This window comes from Salvelinus fontinalis, chromosome 3 (assembly GCF_029448725.1).
Source record: "Salvelinus fontinalis isolate EN_2023a chromosome 3, ASM2944872v1, whole genome shotgun sequence".
Lineage (NCBI taxonomy): Eukaryota > Metazoa > Chordata > Actinopteri > Salmoniformes > Salmonidae > Salvelinus > Salvelinus fontinalis.
In genome coordinates this window covers 52,089,720-52,108,809 of record NC_074667.1, presented here as the reverse complement: position 1 = coordinate 52,108,809, position 19,090 = coordinate 52,089,720, and the positions used below count along the sequence as shown (strand labels likewise).

General features: G+C 45.0%; 1 protein-coding gene across 3 annotated transcripts in view; it reads right to left on the bottom strand.

The window, feature by feature from the left end:
* LOC129851085 (protein NDRG3-like) overlaps window positions 1-19,090 on the bottom strand; it is a 57,088-nt gene that overhangs the window by 2,044 nt on the left and 35,954 nt on the right. For 2 of the 3 annotated variants that reach the window (XM_055917310.1, XM_055917309.1), the window contains exons 4-14: window positions 8,729-8,834; window positions 8,289-8,472; window positions 8,119-8,179; window positions 6,759-6,845; window positions 6,577-6,633; window positions 6,313-6,416; window positions 6,123-6,188; window positions 5,841-5,892; window positions 5,636-5,683; window positions 5,475-5,510; window positions 5,316-5,367 (exon numbers count right to left, since the gene is read on the bottom strand). In XM_055917310.1, coding sequence (XP_055773285.1) covers window positions 5,316-5,367; window positions 5,475-5,510; window positions 5,636-5,683; window positions 5,841-5,892; window positions 6,123-6,188; window positions 6,313-6,416; window positions 6,577-6,633; window positions 6,759-6,845; window positions 8,119-8,179; window positions 8,289-8,472; window positions 8,729-8,834 — 853 coding nt within the window. Of the gene's footprint in view, window positions 1-5,315; window positions 5,368-5,474; window positions 5,511-5,635; window positions 5,684-5,840; window positions 5,893-6,122; window positions 6,189-6,312; window positions 6,417-6,576; window positions 6,634-6,758; window positions 6,846-8,118; window positions 8,180-8,288; window positions 8,473-8,728; window positions 8,835-14,210; window positions 14,616-19,090 lie in introns of those variants that run through there. The other variant, XM_055917311.1, reaches the window with a different exon arrangement.

Genomic DNA, 19,090 nt, shown 5'->3' with positions numbered 1-19,090 from the left:
TTGAAAGAAGAAGAAAGGAGAACATATTGAAAGGGACTAAGGTTCATGAAAGAGCAGGTAATGAATATAAGTAATTTTTAAGGGAAAGACAACTGCTGTATACCACAGAGACAAAGGAAAGAAAAGATGTGTTCTTCCTGGGTCTGATTCTATCTGGGGTAGGTAGGGGAGAGACAGAGATAGCTCAAAGGGACAAAGCAGAATTACTCATACTAAGATGATGATGAAAGATAAACGGCATCTTGTCTCATTCATACTGTTATGTAAAAATGTCGTCGTGATATCTATTGTGCTACACGACTGTGAGAAACTGTAACCACAGAAAGGTGTTTGATGTCATGCTGAATTGTTATTTCTAATCGGAACCCTTCTCTGCATGAGAAGAGGCTTTAATCAACTCTAATCTGGCTGTGACATTTCCTCTGCAGGGAGTGATTCTGTGCTCCCACTGAGGAAGGCTGGGGGAGGAAACAGAAGAGCCTACTACATTTAAAATACTGTGCTGGGGCCTCATTTATAAAACAGACTTATGATCAATTTTGATCTTAAGACTTACGCAGAAAACCACGTATAAGTAGTTATTTACCTTACTTTGACGTGGAAATGATCTTATCTCTATCTGATGTCTTACCCGTTGTTGTCTTAGCGAGCTCTCCCAATCAACACGTGATTGCTGTATGCCTCGCTTTGTCTCTCTCTGTCAATATGCCTTGTATACTGTGGTTTAGGATAGTTATCATTGTTTTAGTTCACTGCGGAGCCCCTAGTCCCACTCAACATGCCTCAGATACCTCTTTTGTCCCACCTCCCACACATGCAGTGACCTCATCCAGTATAACTAGTGCGTCCAGAGATGCAACCTCTCTTATCATCACTCAATTTCTAGGTTTACCTCCACCCGCACTCTATCATACCCCTGTCTGTACATTATGCCCTGAAACTATCCTACCACGCCCAGAAATCTGCTCCTTTTATTATCTGTCCACAATGCACTAGACGACCAGTTTTGATAGCCTTTAGCCGTACCCTCATCCTACTCCTCCTCTGTTCCTCGGGTGATATGGAGGTTAACCCAGGCCCTGCATGTCCCCAGGCCCTCTCATTTGTTGACTTCTGTAACCGTAAAAGCCTTGGTTTCATGCATATTAACATCAGAAGCCTCTTCCCTAAGTTTGTTTTACTCACTGCTTTAGCACACTCCGTCAACCCTGATGTCCTTGCCGCCGTGTCTGAATCCTGGCTTAGGAAGGCCACCAATAATTCTGAGATTTCCATCCCCAACTACAACATTTTCCGTCAAGATAGAACTGCCAAAGGGGGAGGAGTTGCAATCTACTGCAAAGATAGCTTGCAAAGTTCTGTCTTACTTTCCAGGTCTATGCCCAAACAGTTCGAGCTTCTAAATTTAAAAATGAATCTCTCCAGAAATAAATCTCTCACTTTTGCTGCCTGTTATAGACCGCCCTCAGCTCCCAGCTGTGCCCTGGACACCATATGTGAATTGATTGCCCCCCATCTATCTTCAGAGATGTTCTGCTAGGTGACCTAAACTGGGATATGCTTAACACCCCGGGAGTCCTACAATCTAAACTAGATGCCCTCAATCTCACACAAATTATCAAGGAACCCACCAGGTACAACCCTAAATCCGTAAACATGGGCACCCTCATAGATATTATCCTGCCCAACTTGCCCTCCAAATACATCTCTGCTGTTTTCAATCAGGATCTCAGTGATCAATGCCTCATTGCCTGCATCCGCTATGGGTCCGCGGTCAAACAACCACCACTCATCACTGTCAAACGCTCCCTAAAACACTTCAGTGAGCAGGCCTTTCTAATCGACCTGGCCAAGGTATCCTGGAAGGATATTGACCTCATCCCGTCAGTAGAGGATGCCTGGTTGCTCTTTAAAAGTGCTTTCCTCACCATCTTAAATAAGCATGCCCATTCAAAAAATGTAGAACTCAGAACAGATATAGCCCTTGGTTCACCCCAGACTTGACTGCCCTTGACCAGCACAAAAACATAATGTGGGGCGTTCTGCATTAGCATCGAATATCCCCCGTGATATGCAACTTTTCAGTGACGTCAGGAACTAATAAACATAGTCAGTTAGGAAAGCTAAGGCTAGCTTTGCATCCTGTAGCACTAATTCCAAAAAGTTCTGGGACACTGTAAAGTCCATGGAGAATAAGAGCACCTCCTCCCAGCTGCCCACTGCACTGAGGCTCGGAAACACTGTCACCACCAATAAATCCACGATAATCGAGAATTTCAATAAGCATTTCTCTATGGCTGGCCATGCGTTCCTCCTGGCTACCCCAACCCAGGCCAACAGCTCCGCACCCCCCGCAGCTACTTGCCCAAGCCTCCCCAGCTTCTCCTTCACCCAAATCCAGATAGCTGATGTTCTGAAATAGCTGCAAAACCTGGACCCGTACAAATCAGTTGGGCTAGACAATCTGGATCCTCTCTTTCTAAAATTATCCGTCGCCATTGTTGCAACCCCTTTTATCAGTCTGTTCAACCTCTCTTTCATTTCGTCCGAGATCCCTAAAGATTGGAAAGCTGCAGCGGTCATCCCCCTCTTCAAAGGGGGTGACACTCTAGACCTAAACTGTTACAGACCTATATCCATCCTGCCCTGCCTTTCTAAAGTCTTCGAAAGCCAAGTTAATAAACAAGTTACTGACCATTTCGAATCCCACCGTACCTTCTCTGCTGTGCAATCCGGTTACCGAACTGGTCACAGGTACACCTCAGCCACACTCAAGGTACTAAACAATATCATAACCGCCATCGATAAAAGACAGTACTGTGCAGCCGTCTTCATCGACCTGGCCAAGGCTTTCGACTCTGTCAATCACCGCATTCTTATCGGCAGACTCAACAGCCTTGGTTTCTCAAATGACTGCCTTGCCTGGTTCACCAACTACTTCTCAGATAAAGTTTAGTGTGTCAAATCGGAGGGCCTGTTGTCCGGACCTATGGCAGTCTCTATGGGAGTACCACAGGGTTCAATTCTCGGGCTCTTTTCTCTGTATATATCAATGATGTTGTTTTTGCTGCGGGTGATTCCCTGATCCACCACTACGCAGACGACACCATTCTGTATACATCTGGCCCTTCTTTGGACACTGTGTTAACAAACCTCCAAACAAGCTTCAATGCCATACACAACTCCTTCCGTGGCCTCCAACTGCTCTTAGACGCTAGTAAAACTAAATGCATGCTTTTCTACCGATCGTAGCCAACACCCACCCGCCCGACCAGCATCACTACTCTGGACGGTTCTGACTTAGAATATGTGGACAACTACAAATCTGGCTAGACTGTAAACTCTCCTTCCAGACTCATATTAAACATCTCCAATCCAAAATTAAATCTAGAATCGGCTTCCTATTTTGCAAAAATAGCCTCTTTCACTCACGCTGCCAAACATACCCTCGTAAAACGGACTATCCTACCGATCCTTGACTTCGGCGATGTCATTTACAAAATAGCCTACAACACTCTACTCAGCAAACTGGATGCAGTCTATCACAGTGCCATCAGTTTTGTCATCAAAGCCCCATATACCACCCACCACTGCGACCTGTATGCTCTCGTCGACTGGCCCTCGCTACATATTCGTCGCCAGACCCACTGGCTCCAGGTCATCTATAAGTATTTGCTAGGTAAAGCTTCACCTTATCTCAGCTCACTGGTCACCATAACAACACCCACCCGTAGCACACGCTCCAGCAGGTATATCTCACTGGTCATCCCCAAAGCCAACACCTACTTTGGCATCCTTTCCTTCCAGTTCTCTGCTGCCAATGACTGGAACGAATTGCAAAAATCGCTGAAGTTGGAGACATATCTCCCTCACTAACTTTAAGCATCAGCTATCTGAGCAGCTTACCGATCGCTGCAGCTGTACACTGCCCATCTGTAAATAGCCCACCCAATCTACCTACCTCATCCCCATATTGTTTTTATTTACTTTTTTGCTCTTTTGCACACCAGTATTTCTACTTGCACATCATCATCTGCACATCTATCACTCCAGTGTTAATTTGCTAAATTGTAATTTCTTCGCTATTTTGGCCTATTTGTTGCCTTACCGCCTTAGTCCATTTGCACACACTGTATATAGATTTTTCTATTGTGTTATTGACTGTACATTTGTTTATCCCACATGTAACTCTGTGTTGTTGTTTTTTGTCGTACTGCTTTGCTTTATCTTGGCCAGGTCGCAGTTGTAAATGAGAATTTGTTCTCAGCTGGCCTACCTGGTTTAATAAAGGTGAAATAAAAATGTTAAAAATAAAAAAGTCTAGACTTGACCTAAGTGATTTTCCTGCTGGTTATGTATGGCTATTTTTTTCCCCCTTGCAGTTTAAGGTCAGAGCATTTATTTTTTACATCAGCCACAGTTCTGTCTTGCTGCCCCACTTCGTTCACTGCAGCGGTGACACACTCCCAAGCTAGCTGTTTGGCTTTGTTTGTCAACCCACTATTTAGTCCACCGAATAATACATGTTGCCTGTCTTCAATCTCCTCTACCATCGCCGTGATCTCATCTTTCAAAAAGTTTGCTTTTCTCTTTTGGTCCATGGCTATTCCTGACTAAACCATAATTTGTGCTAGTATTCTATAAGGGGAAATCGCTGAATGTAAGGCACGTTCAGGTGCCGTCAATTTGAAGTTAATTTGAGATTTATAGAGTACATAGAGCCTGTTTAAGTCTGCGCTTTGCTTTGTGTCACAGGATGAGATGCATCTTAAACAGTTTGGGTAGAAAAGAAAAGTACACAAGGCAAGTCGAGAGAGTCTCTCCCACGCAGAATTGAACAGGAAGTCAATTGCTGTTCAGCACGTCTTTGGTGCTAGTCATTCATGCTACAATCACAATTTCTCACCTACTGACAACTGAGGCTACGCAACACTGCAAAGATGATAGAGGAATTGGCAGCTGTGAGGCGTGAGGGGCGGCCTCCTCTCCGTGACCAGTGTGACAAACAGAGGGTCTTTTCAGAAACTATTGGCTGCACTCCAAACCCAGGAGGGGGTCTGACAAAGGCTCATGGGAAACCGTGATGAAAACAATATTTAATTGAGCAATAGTTGTTATTTTTCTCACGTCAACAGGAAATACATAGAGAACACAGATCTTAACCACAAATACGTACAACAACTTGTTAGTGGATAATCAATAAGAGTAAAGTTCCAGAGAGTAAAGTATATATATATATATTTTTTGTATGCTAGAAAGGAGTGGTTATTGAGATCACACATTTACAAAGAAAAGTAAGAGAGTTATGTACTTACTATAACCCATACCCTGAACAAAGTACTTGAAGGCCTCTGCCAGTTTCCCTGGCTGTGGAGGAGATTACAGTAAGTTAGTTATCAAAAATATATATTTTTATGACAATGATTTAATAAGCTATATAAGCATATAATAACTTTCAGATCATCAAACCTCACCTGCACAACCTGAGGTAAGCCTCCACAATCAGCCATCTACAGAGAGAAGGGGGACAAAGAGAGAACTTCTGAGTCGCTACACGTGATGCAATAGCTTAGCATATAATATTGATTATTCAGGAGGAAAATGCATAACACACACAGGATATGCTTCGCCTCACCTTAAACAGTGTAGTCTTGATTGGATTTAACCTGGAATTGCACTCCACCTGAAACAAGTTTAAAGAGAGTAAATTAACCAAATTCATTACATAAAGGAACTGATATTCAACATTTAATTCCATCATCCTACTATATATACACAAGCATGTAGAAGTGCATGATCTATAATCACAAGCTAAACAACAACCACCCTAACTAACTCACCACTGCCTCCACTGCAGGAGATGTGTCTCCAACCACCAACAGAGAAGGGCACCTGGAGGGGAAGAGGAGGTTCTGCTTGAGCATACAAATGCATACTGCCAGTAGTGCCATTCACCCCAAACATCGGAGGCTGCTAGGTGGCTAGTAGTATTTATTTATTGTATTATTATAATCATTATTTTAAACAGGACAAATCTGAGGGGGAACGCGCCCCTGTGCCCCCTATCGGCATAACGCCTCTGCATACTGCCCGAAAACACAGTAAAACCAGTTGAAACTCACGTCAGTGTGTTCACTGTGTCCTCATTAAGACCAAAGACTGGCCTCTCGATTTCCAGATCCCGACGACTGTTATTGTAAAAGGAAAAGAAAAGACAAGGTTAAAGCCACATTCATCCAGCCAGTAGTAGAGCCAACGACTATGGTGGGCAGGAGTGAATCCCTGCTCCCTCTCCACTCCTGCCCAGCGTACCCGTTGTAGGAGGCACAGAAGAGGGCCAGGTTGTCCTGGTTGATGTCCTGGGCGATGTGAAGGCGGTAGGTCTGGACCAGCTCCTGGTTGTCTGTCAGCTCATCCTGGAGGAACACACAAGGCGTCAGAATGTGTGTGGATGGTATCATGATGTCGTCTTATATCACTTTTAAAACTATACAAATGTTCACTTTCAAACCAGTTTATCAAAGGTGAATGGAACTCCTAGTCAAAGGTGGGCAGATGCCAACCCATCATACTTACAGTGCTGAAGTGATGAGCCATCACAGTGTCCACAATGTTACTGGTCCACCCAGAGAGCTGTTGAGAAAAGAACAGGACAAGGTCTATAAAGAACGCAGAGCTAAAGTGACAGTCTTCTGGGAGTTCACAAGGATCTATAGCTTTGCATTCAAAGATGGGTGATTGGTTAGAGAACTACTGACCTTGGAGGCAGCCCAGTCAATCCATCCCTCGGCACACGGATCCACGTTGATCAGAACCAGGCCCTCTACCAGAGTAGGGTTGTTCAGCTGCAGGCGAGAGGAACAACATGTCAGTCCCCAACATGAGGTGAAGTAGTAGAGGAGCATACCAGTCTTCATAAATGGTATAGTAAGGAAGGAATGATGATGATGAACATCTTAGGGAGATGTAGTGATTGGCATTAAAACTGCATTCAGAATTTTTGTCATTTTCAAAAAAGGCCAGATGTATCAACAGAGGCTGCTGAGATGCTGGTTACCTGAAACTACGTTTATGGAATTTGAAAATCTAATTAATTCAGAATGAGAGCAGACCTCCAGAAGAACATCCAACTATGTGACCCTTATAAATGGACTCCTAGGCCCTTGAGGTCTAGAACATTTAAAAAATATATCTTGTTTTTCCATATCCAATCTTTTTCAATCCACACAAAGAGCCTCTGAGTCTGTGTTGGGGGCTCTGGAGTGGGTGGGATGTGGACAGAGATTTATGGATCATATTCTAATAATAGCTTACTACATCATTAATCAGATATGAGAAAGACAATAAATGCCAAACAAATTGAAAATCCAATCATGTGTGAGTACTTATGACTGAGTGTGCACAGACTACAGAGCTTCCTGTCTCCTTTCCAGAGCCCTCTCAGACGGGACAAGGAGGAGCTGAGCGTTACCACCGGGCAGAGGATCAGCTGGTTCCCTTGGAGATGTTAAAATGCACTGCTCCCGAGGTATGACTGCACAAAAATCTAGAATCATCAACTTCTCTGAAAGCTTGTCCTGTTTTTAAATCAAATGCAGCAACAGTTGTTACCAATCGAACTTGTTTCCATTTCATTCCAACTGATGGAATTTGAAAATCAAATTTTGCTCATTAATTCTGAATGAGAGCAGACCCCCAGAGGAACATCCAACTCTGTGATTCCTAAATCCTCCAGACTAATTCCACCCCACACCCCCCTCTTCCTCCATCTTTCAGTGCTCTCTCTCTACTCCTTCTTTACGTGCTCTTTCTGCTCTCTTGTAGAGAGAGAATTCAGCAGAGCTATAAAACAAACAGGCATTGACTGCAGAAAGAGGAAGAACACGAGAGGGACAGTGAGAGATTGAGAGTACAACAAGGTGATATGCCCCCCTCAGAATGGCAAGGTTTATAATAAACAAGAGGACTGGTGAAATGCTGCTGCATGTGTTGGATGTGAAGCACTGATATACAGACTGACATACAACCTCTGTAATAGACCAGACTGAGAGAGACAGGAGATTTAGAAAATTTAAATGGACAGATGAGAGAGCTGCTGTCAGTGTTATGTAGACTTACTGCAAACCGGGATAGGATGTAGGCTCCTGCTCCCACGCCAATCCCAATCACACTGTTCACCCTGTGGACATCAGGAAATAGATCACACCATCAGCAACACCAACTTACTGACATTCCAGTCTATCCATCATCACCTAATGAGTCAACTGGTCAATGTCCATGTCACTCACTTGAGCTGAGTCATAACCGAGGGCAGCATCTCAGACAGTTCGTCCATAGTAGGGTATTGGTACCCTGTGGGGAAGGGTGGTGCCGCCTCCTGCTGTCCGGGGGCGTCCACGTGGACCACAGCAAAGTGCTGCGTGATCTCCAGCATGTCCTCAAAGTTAAACAGCGTGTTGAAGCATGACTTATCTGTACAGAGAGGGGAACAAAAAGATAGCAATGCAAACCCATTTATAAGAGAAAAACAATCAAATACATCTAGAAACAAGATACACAAGAATGGCACAAATCTGTACATATCATACATCAAACACAGAACCATGGCATAAACCTTCAAGTATTACTCATAGAAGTTATGTTACATGTTTAAAACCACACTGCATCTTAGATAATGTCTTAGATAATGTCTTAGATAATGCTATATGGTTTAATCGTGCACACTCACGGTTGAGGCCGATGTCATGGTAGGTGAGGATGACTGGCCGGTTGCCCTTGGGAACGCCCCTCATGGTCACATGGAGCACGCCATGGGTAGTCTCGATATCATGCTCCTGCAGCCAATCAGAGAGGAGAACAGATAGGTCAGGGTGTTGGTAGACAGATGTAAACAGTATGGAAGTAGGGAGGGAGACATCCTGGTGGCCAGACAGACCCAACAGGCCCTTGAGGTCTAGGATATTTTAAACATTGTTTTTCCATATCCAATCTTTTTCAATCTACACAAAGAGCCTCTGGGTCTGTGTTGGGGGCTCTGGAGTGGGTGGGATGTGGACAGAGATTTATGGATCATATTCTAATAATAGCTTATTACATCATTAATCAGATATGTGAAAGACAATAAATGCCAAACAAATTGAAAATCCAATCATCTGTGAGTACTTATGATTGAGTGTGTACAGACTACAGAGCTTCCTGTCTCCTTTCAGAGCCCTCTCAGACGGGACAAGGAGGAGCTGAGAGTTACCACCGGGCAGAGGATCAGCTGGTTCCCTTGGAGATTTTAAAATGCACTGCTCCCGAGGTATGACTGCGCAAAAATCTAGAATCATTGCCTTCTCTGAAAGCTGCCACTGCAGGGAGGAGTAACCCTCCGCTATTAAAATTCAGACACTGAAACTGCCTTAATTTCTCTCCATGCCTCTCTCTGAGCGGAAATGTCTTTATAAGAGACTACAGAGACTACAGCCATCCATAACATTATGATTCCAAGTCTGTGCATTAAGTTGTCAGTGTAAATGAGTCTTGGTGAGTGGGGAAAATTAGGCCCAAAAAGATGAGACAGTAATAAATGACCATCCTACTGAGCTTCATCGATATCATGACTTGAAACAGGAAGGGATGTAACACACCAAGAAAATAACAGCATCATTCCCTGGCGTGCCTCCAAACGTTCTACAGACCTATCCTGGACCTTCTAGACTCGTGACAGAAGTATCTGCTGACGTCACACACCACAACACGGCGCAAGGTCGGCATGACTTGGGACTGCGTATCTGAGTGTGGGTGTGTATTTAACAGCATGAGGGAGTGCTGGGCCTAGTCTCAGGGCCCAGTGGTCATCAATAATAAAGAAAGAGAGAGAGAGAGAGAGAGAGAGGGAGAGAGAGAGAGAGAGAGAGAGAGAGAGAGAGAGAGAGAGAGAGAGAGAGAGAGAGAGAGAGAGAGAGAGAGAGAGAGAGAGAGAGAGAGAGAGAGAGAGAGAGAGAGAGAGAGAGAGAGAGAGAGAGAGAGAGGGGAGCCTCCTCTGCTCAGAATCAGGGCTGGGAATACTGCAGCAGGCACCATTTTAGAAATGAGAATGGTGGCTATCAAAGTTCCTCTGGAGATGGTGAAGGTTAAACCTTTCTGTCAAGGACAAGGCAGCAGTATCTCTGTCTGAGATCTCAATCAGACATACCAGCCATTTTCTATGCTTTAAAATGCACTAATATGAGGTTATTGTCAGATGAAGTCTTCAATGAAATGACAGAGACAAGTACATGCAGTAATAATCAACCAGACACCCACGGAGTGGAGACAAAAACAGCAGAACAGAAACACGAAGACACATGCAACAGGTTAACTAACGCCTTTACTATTATCTGTTGTATATATGAACGTAGTATAAAAAATAAGAGAAACTTAAAAAATTGAAACAGTCCCTTCTGTGTTGCTACAGAAAGAGAGTTTTAAGGGTTTGAGAAGAGGATAGCAACAAGGACACAATGAGTGGGGAAACAACAATTATTTAAATAAATGGGATGAATACACACACACCCAGAGACGCAGATTTGAACTCACACACAGACACACATCACCAACACACAAAACATCAACACGCGTGCGCACACACACACAGTCCAATCCAAAATGCTATTTTCCCTAACTCCTAACCCTAAACCTAAACCTAACTAACCCTTACCCTAACCTTAACCCCAAAACCTAACCTTAACGCTAACCCTGAACCTAACTCTAGATCCTAACCCTAAACCTAATTCTAACCCTAACACTAATTCGAACTAGTAATAGCATTTGACCTTGTGAGTACTAACAAAATGTCCCCAGTTGGTAACATTTTTGTTAGTTTACTATTCTTGTGGGGACTTCTGGTCCCCAGAAGTTAAGTTAAACACGTCATCTACCTCAGATCCAGTCATCTACCTCAGATCCAGTCATCTGCCTCAGATCCAGTCATCTGCCTCAATCCAGTCATCTACCTCAGATCCAGTCATCTACCTCAGATCCAGTCATCTACCTCAATCCAGTCATCTACCTCAATCCAGTCATCTACCTCAATCCAGTCATCTACCTCAGATCCAGTCATCTACCTCAGATCCAGTCATCTGCCTCAGATCCAGTCATCTGCCTCAATCCAGTCATCTACCTCAGATCCAGTCATCTACCTCAGATCCAGTCATCTACCTCAGATCCAGTCATCTGCCTCAATCCAGTCATCTACCTCAATCCAGTCATCTACCTCAGATCCAGTCATCTACCTCAGATCCAGTCATCTACCTCAATCCAGTCATCTACACTATATATTCAAAAGTATGTGGACACCCCTTCAAATGAGTGGATTGGCTATTTCTTCCACACCCGTTGCTGACATGTGTATAAAATCGAGCACACAGCCATGCAATCTCCATAGACAAACATTGGCAGTAGAATGGCCTTACTGAAGAGCTCAGTGACTTTCAACTTGGCTCCGTCATAGGATGCCACCTTTTCAACAAGTCAGTTCGTCATATTTCTGCCCTGCTAGAGCTGCCCCGCTGTCAACTGTAAGTGCTGTTATTGTGAAGTGAAAACGTCTAGGAGTAACAATGGCTCAGCTGCGAAGTAGTAGGCCACACAAGCTCACAGAACGGGACCGCCGAGTGCTGAAACGCGTAAAAATATTCTGTCCTCGCTTACAACACTCACTACCGAGTTCCAAACTGCCAATGGAAACAACGTCAGCACAAGAACTGTTCGTCGGGAGCTTCATGAAATGGGTTGAGCAGCCGCACACCATGTGCAATGCCAAGCGTCGACTGGAGTGGTGTAAAGCTTGCCACCATTGGACTCTGGAGTATTGGAAACGCGTTCTCTGGAGTGATGAATCACGCTTCAACACCTGGCAGTCCGACGGACAAATTTTGGGTTTGGCGAACGCCAGGAGAACACGACCTGCCCCAATGCATAGTGCCAACTGTAACATTTGGTGGAGGAGGAATAATGCTGGGGCTGTTTTTCATGGCTAGGCCCCTTAGTTCCAGTGAAGGGAAATCGTAACGCTACAGCATACAATGACATTCTGGACGATTCTGCACTTCCAACTTTGTGGCAACAGTTTGGGGAATGCCCTTTCCTGTTTCAGCATGACAATGCCCTCGTGCACAAAGCGAGTTCCAAACAGAAGTGGTTTTCGAGATTGGTGTGGAAGAACTTGACTGGCCTGCACAGAGCCCTGACCTCAACCCAATCGAACACCTTTGGGATGAATTGGAACGCTGACTGCGAGCCAGGCCTAATCCCCCAACATCAGTGTCTGACCTCACTAATGCTCTTGTGGCTGAATGGAAGCAAGTCCCTGCAGCAATTTTCCAACATCTAGTGGAAAGCCTTCCCAGAAGAGTGGATGTTATAGCAGCAAAGGGGGGACCAACTCCATATCAATGGCCATGATTTTGGAATGAGATGTTTGACAAGCAGGTGTCCACATACCTTTGGTCATGTAGTGTACCTCAGATCCTTGTCTTTGGGTAGTATTGATCTATCTAGGAGTAAGACATGCTCACACTCTGTTTTGCTTCTTCTCTTCACCTCTATCCCTTTACACACACACACACACACACACACACACACACACACACACACACACACACACACACACACACACACACACACACACACACACACACACACACACACACACACACACACACACACACACACACACACACACACACACACACACACACACACACCGCAGTTGAGCCTCAGACGCAAACAGACCTGGGGTGGGGCTGCTGGCCTGGACAGGGAGGGGGAAGAGTAGTGAGCACTGCAATGGCTACTGCCACCCTTTTACCCTTAATTAACAACAGTGGAACGAGGCTTCTGCAATGGGGGTTTAGATAAACTTCATAGAATGTGGAGGAGAATGTTAATGTGGGGTTTAGGTTTGTGTATTGTCAGAGATGGCTGATAATGATCTATAACAGATGGAGGGCTAAGCTGAGACGTGTCTGCAGTGACACCCAGAGAAATTTGCCAAAGATGGAAACACAGTCACACAGAGAAGGAAAAGAGGGAAATAATGAGGAGAGGGAGACTGAGGAGGATGGGAGAGGAGAGAGAGGGTGAGGAGAGAGAGGGAGAGGATAGAGAGGGTGAGGATAGAGAGGGTGAGGAGAGAGAGAAGGAAAAGGTGAGGGAAAGTAAAAAGGCAAAGTAATGTGTCATGCCTCACCTATTCCTGCCAAGGGTGTGTGTCTGTGTGTCTCAGTCACCAGATCTCAACTCAATTGAACACTTATGGGAGATTCTGGAGCGGCTCCTGAGACAGCGTTTTCCACCACCATCAATAAAACACCAAATGATGGCATTTCTCATGGAAGAATGGTCAATCCAAAAGAGTCCCAGACACTTCTATGCCAAGGCGCACTGAAGCTGTTCTGACTCATGGTGCCCAACTCCCTATTAAGACACTTTATGTTGGGGTTTCCTATTTTGGCAATTCAAGACCAGAGAGAGCCTGTCTATGTCATGGGGTTGAAAACAGCATTTAGCCTGGAAAGGCACTTGTAGGATATCTTTCAGACTGCACATCTGTTGTTGCTATGTGGGTGAAAGATCAGTTCCTTTTCACTGTCATACTGCTGCAGTTCATACGGATACATACACAGGGATCGCAAGGCCTGTTTAGCTGGTCACTGTCACCACTGATCTGTACAAAGAAAATTGCTCTTTTCTCTTCACGATCTGGCAAACACAGAAACAAAAAATGCAGAATGTGCAGAGACGAGCACACACAGACAGACACATACCCATATTCTCCTGTATGCTCAGACTCCTGAACGCTTACGCACATTCATATTTCATGCCATTATATTGACATGCACCTACAACGCACAATAACATATTCATGACATCTATGTTGAAAACACACACATGCACAAATATACGTACTCACTCACACACAAACATGCAATCCCCCGCACACAAATTACGAACAGTCTCGACAGTAAGTGCACTCAAACACACAAATACAGTGTCCACCCGCACAAACGCCTCTCTGCACACTGAAACGGCTGGCTGTCTGAAGAGGCAGTTAGGCAGGCAGGTATTCTGCCAACCAGCCAGGAAGACCAGCCCCTCCCATAGATCCGGGGTCTCTCTACCCAGACCCTGACCCAGACCCGTGAAACTAAACCCAGCGAGGTGTGTCAGTCAGACGCACTCACCACTGCATTCCCAGAGCATGCGATCTGGTCCAGGTCCAGAATGGCTGACATGTTTCCCAGGCAGGAGAGGACTGTGTGCTGCTGGGAGCTTTAAAGATCTCCACAATGAGGGCGGGAGAGAGGGAGGGAGGCAGCGCAGGAGGGAGAGTGAGAGAGCAAGAGAGAGAGAGCAAGAGAGAGAGAGACAGAGACAGAGAAAGAGAGAGAGCGAGAGAGAGAGTGAGCGCAAGAGTGTAATGGGGAGTTAGAGAGACTAACTGCACCAGCTAGACCAGCAAGAGGGAAAGGAGATAGTGACAGAAAGGGTGAATATTTTTTATGAGAGTGGGAGGGATGGAAAAGATGCAGAGCTAGAGGACGGGAGATAGAAGGAGAGACAGAGTGAGTGAGACTGCAGTTTGCGCTTGGTAAGCACAGCGCATCCCTGCTACCAGGGTTGTGAACCAGTTATTCTTATTGGATTTCAGCAGGTCAGGTGGGCAGAACGGGGACGAGCTAGAGGAGAACAGGGGAGAGGGATGGGGATGGATGGATGGATTGATGGAGAGAGAGAGAGAGAGAGAGAGAGAGAGAGAGAGAGAGAGAGAGAGAGAGAGAGAGAGAGAGAAAGAAAGAAAGAAAGAGAGCAGAGAGAGAGAAAGGAGGGGGTATTAAGTGGAGGCATGCAGGCAGCCCAGGAGACAAGCAGCACTCTGACGTCACAGAGAGAGAGAGTGGTGCTGTAGAAGGGATGCTGACTGACGATTGACTGCTTCCTTCTAGTGCATTCTGCATCAGCTCAGCAGCAGCGCTCTGAAATCAATGTCTGATCATGATTCAATTTGTGGGCTAGAATTGGATTAAACACTGTACCTGTAATCAATGAGCAACCAGGCTAATCATATGAAGATAAAATAATATCTTCTTGTTGCAGAGTGAAAACTCAAATGGCAGTGGCAGTGAAACATCAAATTGCTGAAGCTATTTTGGGCTCTGAGGGAAGAAGGTCTGCATTGAATATCAATATGATCTCAGTCTTCTAATGCACCAATATGATTTTGTAACATCAGATTTTCCAGTATGAAGGCATTCAGTAATGATTTTGCTCAATAACAACTCCGCAATGAACCAGCTGTGACCCCATGGTCATCCAAAGAATGATGGGCTGCAAAAGAGAAATTTGTATCCAAAAGAGATTGACAAATGTCTATATTACAGTCTATGAGTGAGTGTGCGTGTATGCATGCATTCACTGGAATCAGTATATGTGAGTGGTGCATACAGCGATACACAGATCTTTCTCTGTAAACGTCTCTCCTTCTCTATCAAACCTGATAACCTTTTAAAAATAAAAATAAATTCACCTTTATTTAACCAGGTAGGCCAGTTGAGAACAAGTTCTCATTTACAACTGCGACCTGGCCAAGACAAAGCAAAGCAGTTCGACAAAAACAACAACACAGAGTTACACTTAAACAAACGTACAGTCAATAACACAATAGAAAAATCTATGTACAGTGTGTGCAAATGTATAAGATTAGGGAGGTAAGGCAATAAATAGGCCTTAGAGGTGAAATAATTACAATTTAGCATTAACACTGCAGCGATAGATGTGCAGATGATGATGTGCAAGTAGAGATACTGGGGTGCAAAAGAGCAAGAAGATAAATAACAATATGGGGATGAGGTAGTTGGGTGTGCTATTTACAGAGTGGCTGTGTACAGGTACAGTGATCAGTAAGCTGCTCTGACAGATGATGCTTAAAGTTAGAGAGGGAGATATAAGTCTCCAGCTTCAGTGATTTTTGCAATTCGTTCCAGTCATTTGCAGCAGAGAACTGGAAGGAAAGGCGGCCAAAGGAAGTGTTGGCTTTGGCGATGACCAGTGAAATATACCTGCTGGAGCGCGTGCTACGGGTGGGTGTTGCTATGGTGACCAGTTAGCTGAAATAAGGCGGGGCTTTACCTAGCAAAGACTTATAGATGACCTGGAGCCAGTGGGTTTGGCGACGAATATGTAGCGAGGGCCAGCCAACGAGAGCATACAGGTCGCAGTGGTGGGTAGTATATGGGGCTTTGGTGATAAAACGGATGGCACTGTGATAGACTACATCCAGTTTGCTGAGTAGAGTGTTGGAGGCTATTTTGTAAAATCGCCAAAGTCAAGGATCGGTAGGATAGTCAATTTTACGAGGGTATGTTTGGCAGCATGAGTGAAGTAGGCTTTGTTGCAAAATAGGAAGCCGATTCTAGATTTCATTTTGGATTGGAGATGCTTAATGTGTGTCTGGAAGGAGATTTTACAGTCTAACCAGACACCTAGGTATTTGTAGTTGTCCACATATTCTAGGTCAGAACCATCCAGAGTAGTGATGCTTGTCGGGCGGGCGGGTGTTGGCAGCAATCGGTTGCAGAGCATGCATTTAGTTTTACTAGCATTTAAAAGCAGTTGGAGGCCACGGAAGGAGTGTTGTATGGCATTGAAGCTTGTTTGGAGGTTTGTTAACACAGTGTCCAAAGAAGGGCCAGATGTATACAGAATGGTGTCGTTTGCGTAGAGGTGGATCAGAGAATCACCAGCAGCAAGAGCGACATCGTTGATATATACAGATAAAATAGTCTGCCCGAGAATTGAACCCTGTGGTACCCCCATAGAGACTGCCAGAGGTCCGGATAACAGGCCCTCCGATTTGACACACTGAACTCTATCTGAGAAGTAGTTGGTGAACCAGGCCAGGCAGTCATTTGAGAAACTAAGGCTATTGAGTCTGCCCGATAAGAATGTGGTGATTGACAGAGTCGAAAGCCTTGGCCAGGTTGATGAAGACGGCTGCACAGTACTATCTTTTATCGATGGCGGTTATGATATTGTTTAGGACCTTGAGTGTGGCTGAGGTGCACCCATGCTTGGGCAAGTTGCTGCAGGGGGTGCAGAGCTGTTGGCCGGGGTAGCCAGGTGGAAAGCATGGCCAGCCGTAGACAAATGCTTATTGAAATAATCAATTATCGTAGATTTATCGGCGGTGACAGTGTTTCCTAGCCTTAGTGCAGTGTGCGGCTGGGAGGAGGTGCTCTTATTCTCCATGGACTTTACAGTGTCCCAAAACTTTTTGGAATTAGTGCTAGAGGATGCAAATTTCTGTTTGAAAAAGCTAGCCTTAGCTTTCCTAACTGACTGTGGATAATGGTTCCTGACTTCCATGAAAAGTTGCATATTGCAGGGGCTATTCGATGCTAATGCAGAACGCCACAGGATGTTTTTGTGTTTGTCAAGGGCAGTCAAGTCTGGGGTGAACCAAGGGCTATGTCTGTTCTTAGTTCAACAAGTTTTGAATGGGGTATGCTCATTTAAGATGGTGAGGAAAGCACTTTTAAAGAGCAACCAGGCATCCTCTACTGACAGGATGAGGTCAATATCCTTCCAGGATACCCGGGCCAGGTCGATTAGAAAGGCCTGCTTGCTGAAGTATTTTAGGGAGTGTTTGAAGATGATGAGTATGGTCGTTTGACCTCAGACCCATTACGGACGCAGGGAATGAGGCAGTGATCGCTGAGATCCTGGTTGAAGATAGCAGAGGTGTATTTAGAGGGCAAGTTGGTCAGGATGATATCTAAGAGGGTGCCAATGGTTACGGATTTAGGGTTGTACCTGGTAGGTTCCTTGATAATTTGTGTGATTGAGTGCATCTAGCTTGAGTGCATCTAGCTTAGATTGAGTGCATCTAGCTTAGATTGTAGGACTTGTAGCTGTGGATTTTAACAAAGAAAATTTGAGGAAAATGGTGCCAAAGTTCTAAGAACATATCGACTGTAGTACTTGCGCTGCTAAAAAACTCGACCACTGTTACTCCAACTTCCGGGATGCATACAAGGCCCTCCCCCGCCCTCCTTTCAGCAAATCTAACCACGATTCCATTTTGCTCCTCCCTTCCTATAGGCAGAAACTCAAACAGGAAGTACCTGTGCTAAGGACTATCCAGCGCTGGTCTGACCAATCGGAATCCATACCTTAAGATTGTTTTGATCACGCGGACTGGGATATGTTCCGGTTAGCTTCAGAGAATAACATCAACCTATATACTGACACGGTGACTGAGTTAATCAGGAAGTGAATAGGAGATGTTGAACCCACTGTCACTATTAAAACCTACCCTAACCAGAAACCGTGGAAAGGTAGCAGCATTCGTGCAAAACTGAAAGTGTGAACCACAGCATTTAACCATGCTAAGGTGACTGGGAATATGGCATAATACAAACAGTGTAGTTATTTCCTCTTCAAGGCAATCAAACAGGCAAAACGTCAGTATAGAGACAAAGTGTAGTCGCAATTAAACGGCTCAGACATGAGACGTATGTGGCAGGGTCTACAGACAATCACGAACTACAAAAGGAAAACCAGCCACATCGTGAACACCGACGTCTTGCTTCCAGATAAGCTAAACACATTCTTCGCCCGCTTTGAGGATAACACAGTGCCACCGACGCGGCCTGCTGCCAAGGACTGTGGACTCTCCTTCTCCGTGGCCAACGTGTGTAAGACATTTAAGCGTGTTAACCCTCACAATGCTGCCGGCCCAGACAACATCCCTAGCCGCGTCCTCAGAGCATGAGCAGACCAGCTAGCTGGTGTGTTTACGGACATATTCAATCTCTCCCTATCCCAGTCTGCTGTCCCCACATGCTTCAAGATGGCCACCATTGTTCCTGTACCCAAGAAAGCAAAGGTAACTGAACTAAATGACTATCCCCGTAGCACTCACTTCTGTCATCATGATGTGCTTTCAGAGACTAGTCAAGTATCATATCACCTCTACCTTATCTGTCACCCTAGACCCACTTCAATTTGCTTACTACTTCAATAGATCCACAGACGATGCAATAGCCATCACATTGCACACTGC